The 5,044-nt window shown below is 44.1% G+C and overlaps 1 protein-coding gene across 1 annotated transcript; it reads right to left on the reverse strand.

The window, feature by feature from the left end:
• Nucleotides 1–480: 480 nt before the first annotated feature.
• Nucleotides 481–4,131, reverse strand: LOC542732 (calreticulin 2). Its single transcript, NM_001309255.1, has 14 exons — nt 3,934–4,131; nt 3,209–3,316; nt 2,940–3,135; nt 2,598–2,856; nt 2,454–2,510; nt 2,239–2,286; nt 2,070–2,156; nt 1,933–1,990; nt 1,696–1,763; nt 1,515–1,610; nt 1,383–1,430; nt 990–1,031; nt 810–893; nt 481–716 (listed from the first exon to the last, which is right to left on the reverse strand). The coding sequence occupies exons 1-14, from the start codon at nt 4,034–4,036 to the stop codon at nt 705–707; spliced, it is 1,266 nt and encodes a 421-aa protein (NP_001296184.1). The 5' UTR covers nt 4,037–4,131; the 3' UTR covers nt 481–704.
• Between the last annotated feature and the right edge of the window lie 913 nt (nt 4,132–5,044).

A 5,044-nucleotide genomic window follows, 5' to 3' on the forward strand; every position in this document is an offset into this window, starting at 1 on the left:
TTTAAAATTTTAACGTATGCCATGTCAGCCCATCCATGTAGACACGGACACAGATTTGCACTCTAGACCTGCAACCCTGGACTACCAATATCGAGCCATGCAGTTTTTGCAACGGGTTGGCTTGGATGTTGGTTGTTCATCTTTTCAGTCCAACGGTATTAGTTTACCGCGTCTTCAAATGTCAAGCTCACTAATTACCAACAAAAGGGTGATCAGGGAACCTATTTGCACATTTACATTTTATATGGACGGGCCCAATAAAAAAAATAACAAATCTTATACCAGGCAAAATCAGTAACACTGAGAGGAGGAAACGGAGCGAGTTTGCCTGAAAAGAGACCATATCGATAGCTAGAACAGTGATCAGGCACGAACGTTTCCCTACGCGAAAACGGCACGACGATCCTCAACCTAAACACGCCGCACATGCAAAGTCCACACGCGTGACGGAACCAGTGCTTTCGCAAAGGCTCACATTTAACATCAGAAAGGGAGATAACAATCGTGGGCAAAAGATCCTTCCTCCTTGTTCAGTGTTATCGGCTTTAATGGGAAAAATGACTACAAAGCGCTACGGCGACCCAAACTGTCCATCTGCTTATTAGCAGTGTTCTACATTCTTGGTGGTCACGGGAAAAAAAAAGAACTTCATAGTGGCAGAGCTGATAAATCTAGGCCAGCGGCCGCAACATCATCCTCGCCATCTAGAGCTCGTCCTGCAAATGGCATTTCATCACAACAGGCGTGTGAGGGCATAGACAGAGAGACATGACAAATGCTTGGTCAGGTCTCAAGAAAGAGTTTCTTACGTGCTTCTCATCATCAGAATCCTTGCCATCCTCGGCATCAGAGTCGGCCTTGTCCTCGTCTGCCTTCTCATCGTCTTCCTCATCCTGAGACCGATACATGTACAATTTATTTATTAGATCATTTGAGCTGCATATATGAAACGTAATGGCCCATGAAGAATATGAAGGTGCAATGCTGACCTCTAGGTCATCATCCTCATCATCCCCACCCTTGGCGGCATCCTGTTGACAAGAGAAAGCGATTCACAATCAGCGACGCGCAAACCTCCAACAGAAAAGCACAGACGTTGTGGTTCATAAAGATTAGTTCAGCCACCCAGGATTAGTAATAAACTGTTGATATGCAGGACACAAAAAAACACAACGGACGGTTAAACTCGATAGTTTTATCTGTTAAACTCACATGCACTTGCCACTGGTTCTAGTTCATTCAGTTCAACCTAACAAAGCTATTCCCTACGTCAACATAAACCAGGATGCATGGCAAAGACACAACATACAGCAAAACCCAATATAAGGGACACTCATGCATACACCCGTCACAAAAACACTATATGGTGTTTAAATATATACCTCTTCTTCCTTTTTTTTCTCGGCCTCATCAAAAGCAGCCTTTTCTGCCTGTTAAGGACAAGCATAGTTAGTGCATGTGCCTGAATAAACCATGAGTTACTGAGTGAGATGTTACTGAGAGGAAAAACAAACCTCCTTGTGCTTGCCCCAGGTCTCCTCTGCAAAAGTCTTGGCCAAGGCAGGGTCATCAGTGATGATGATGTTGTCAAACAGAGTGCCCGATTTAACCTGTACATAGAAAAACAAAAAAAGAGGCATAACTGTGATGTCCTTCTGAACAAGAGAGAGGAAGATCCGACTATCCAACACCGACCTGCCACAGCTCAATGCCAATGTACTTCAAGCTGTCGAAGGCGTAAATGTATGGATCATCCTTAAAATCTGTGATGCACAAGAATTAGATTCAGCACTAACATTCTACTCCCTCCTTTCTTTTTTATTTGTCGCGTTTTAGTTCAAAAATGAACTAGCGAGCCACAAATATTCGAGAAGGGACGTAGTAATAGCCAAACAGTAAGAAGATATAAGGATCCGTTTCAGGCAAACATACCTGGGTTGTCAATCATAGGTGCCTTCCATTTACCCTGGTAGTTCGGGTTCTTGATTTTCTGGCAAGTGAAACAACATGCTGTCAGATATCAGAATATGAATTGCTGTCAGTTTATAGGTTAAAAGGAACTGCCATACCTTTTGTTTCCATGGTCCCTTGTATTCTGGGTTGGGAATGGTAGGGGCAGTCCATTCACCATCTTCCTCATCGTCCCAGTCCTCAGGCTGCAATGGACATTTTAGAATTTATATACCCATGTTATTAATCATATGATAGAAACTACATAACAAATAACCACATAAGTACCTTCTTAGCATCAGGGTCAGGAATTTCCTTGGGAATATCATCATAGCCCTGGAAAATAATGGGAAAAAGGCAATGAGCTGTACTGTTCACCAAAATTAAGGAAACTAGTGACTTGCGTAATAGCAAATTTCTCATTAAATACTATACAATAGAAGCTCTTAAATTGTAGTCAGGTAAGAGACATAAGCTTAGGGCGCCAAGAAATAAAACACTACCTCTGGCTTCTTGTCCTCAGGGTCAGGAATGTACTCCTTGTCATCCCAGTCCTCAGGCTGCAATCAACACATAAACCTCAATTATCTCCAAACAGGTGCAAACAAAGAAATTGAAACACAATAATAAATATTAACTCTTCACACCTTCTTAGCCTCTGGGTCCTTGATTTTCTTAGGGGGAAGAATATCCCAGTGCTCGTAGATGCTGCCAGTTTGCTTATCTTCATTATCAATGAGAATGCTGTATGTTGCATCAGGACGGATGATCAAAGTGTAAACATGAGTCAACTGATCAGTCTCACAAGGCACATCCTTCTTGATCAAGTGGTTCTTGCCATCCTTGGTCAGGATAGTGTGAACCTTCTTGGTGCTGTACCCACAGATATCTGGTCCAAACATAATGCTGCAGTACAGAAGAATGAGGTTACAAGTACAAGATGAGATATGATAGGGAGAAGGAGCGCAACAATATTGTTCAAAGTCTACCTGTAAGATGTGTCTCCACCAAATTTCTTCTGGTCTACATCACCACCACCCAGCAACTTGACGTAGCCACCACCGCAGTCAAGCTTCTGCTCGTGCTTCACAGAGAACTGCAGCACCAGGGTCTTATCCTTGTTGCTGAACTCAGGGTATTCGGCTGAAATGGCATAGAACCTGTAATCCTCGGAGGTTTGAATACCTGCAACAAGAAACGTGTTGAGTAACTCATAAATAAACTGAAACCACCAATCTTCTGATGTTTTGGAATTTACCTTTGTCCTCGGCATCTCCATTCCATTTTCCCGAGGTGTGGTTCCATTCACCAGCCATGTTCTCATCCTTCTTCCACTCGGACTTGACCCACCGACTTTCCCAGCCATCTGGCCATCACAACAGTGCAAAATGTCATGAAGGGTAATGTCAAAATTACAAAATGCTTCGTGGTACAACAAAACTGACAGTCAGTATTGGAGATCCTATAATTCCTAATGTGAACCACCAGCTGGTCCAAACTTACTCTGGAGAACTGCACGACATGTTCCTAATCTAGGTGAAATAAACATCAACACATAATCCCAAATCAAAATACATTCAGGTCAAGGGTACAAATAGTATAAAATTTGATCGCCTCAGCAGAAATGCCATAAGATTCACCGCACTATACAGCCGAATATGAATGCTGACCAAAGGCAACACTATTCGAACAGATTACCCAAACTACCGCACGAAAATTCACAACCGCAGGATCCATGCATACGGAGATAACTGAAGTACCGAACACCATATATACATGCCACTAGATCTTACGAGCAAATCACGACCACCGTCACACACCTACACACTGTTAAATCGCATGAACGAGCCAAAAACCCACTGGTCCGACGAAATTAATGCCTAACATTTCACACGCACTGCATTCGGGCGGTCGGGCCAAGACATAGGGCGCATCGCAACAGACCAGATCGCACTGTTCGAGTGGTGGGATCAAGGGAATCACCTTCGAACTTCTCCTGGAAGAAGACCTCCCCTGCAACGGCGGCGACAGAGGCGAGCGCGAGAAGTGCCGCGACGGCGTACGAAGACCCCTTGCGGATCGCCATACCGGCGAAGCCCGATGGAAACTTATGGAAGCTTCCGATCCGATCTGAACCCCCCAGGTCGTGTTCTATCGGTCACTGCGGAGAGCGAGCGGGGCTGCTTAAAAGGAGCAGGGGGTGTGGGTGGGTTTACGGTTTCCACTCACCTGCATGGTGGGCTCACCGCAAGTGCTTGTCTCCCTGACGGCTGGGTCCAATGAAGGTGAGCGTAAGGGTTGCTGCCACAGTGGCGGGTGTGGGCCATAGCGTCGGGCCAATGGAAGGCTAGCTTCCGATGGTCCGGCCAGTCGGGAATTGACGCGTGGCGAATTCGACGTGTTTGGGAGGTTTCCGGAGGAGCGGGTAGGTCATCCTTGCGTGAAGGGAGGTAGAAATAATAAAATTAGGTTGGTTCCAGGCTTCTAGCCTCCCTCTATAGGCATGTAACACCTAGGGCGTAATGGGATTAGACGGATATTACAGGTTTCTTATTTAGGGGTGTTGAATGAACCATAATTAATAATTAGTTGACTAAAAATTTGTTGTGGAATTAGTAGCTAATAAATAGCTACCTAAGAGCATCTCTAAAAGATAAGCTAAATAGCTTGTCAAACTAAATTTTAGCTATTTAGGGGTGTTTGGTTACCCAAACTAAACTTTAGCCCCTATCACATCGAATGTTTGAACCTCCGTTCCGGGTATTAAATGTAGTCGGATTATAAAACTAATTTGTCAGCCGAAGATTAAAAGACGAGACGAATCTAGTCCAGTTAGTTGGGTCTATATTTCATACTCCTATTTAAAAGTCAAACGCTTGATGTGACCCGGGCTAAACTTTAGCAGGGGCAACCAAACACCCCCTTAATAGCAAAATAGCTCTCCAACAAACTATCCATTTAATTTGCCAAGTTATCCGGCTCTCTACATTGATTCTCACTGGCCAAATTTAGCTAGCAACTCTCGCTAGCCAAGCTAACCTACATGTTGGAGAGTCTATTGGAATAAGATGTTATATATAGAGTTTAATCTTTA

The sequence above is a fragment of the Zea mays genome, chromosome 7, assembly GCF_902167145.1.
Source record: "Zea mays cultivar B73 chromosome 7, Zm-B73-REFERENCE-NAM-5.0, whole genome shotgun sequence".
Classification (NCBI taxonomy): domain Eukaryota; kingdom Viridiplantae; phylum Streptophyta; class Magnoliopsida; order Poales; family Poaceae; genus Zea; species Zea mays.

Bases quoted from the DNA above. Each gene is read 5' to 3' on its own strand.
- LOC542732 (NM_001309255.1), bottom strand. From the start codon at position 4,036: ATGGCGATCCGCAAGGGGTCTTCGTACGCCGTCGCGGCACTTCTCGCG. The intron at 3,317-3,933 runs GTGATTCCCTTG...TGTGATGGCCAG, and splicing joins CTTCCAGGAGAAGTTCGAAG to ATGGCTGGGAAAGTCGGTGG. The intron at 1,032-1,382 runs GTATATATTTAA...TCTTGTCAACAG, and splicing joins AGAAAAAAAAGGAAGAAGAG to GATGCCGCCAAGGGTGGGGA.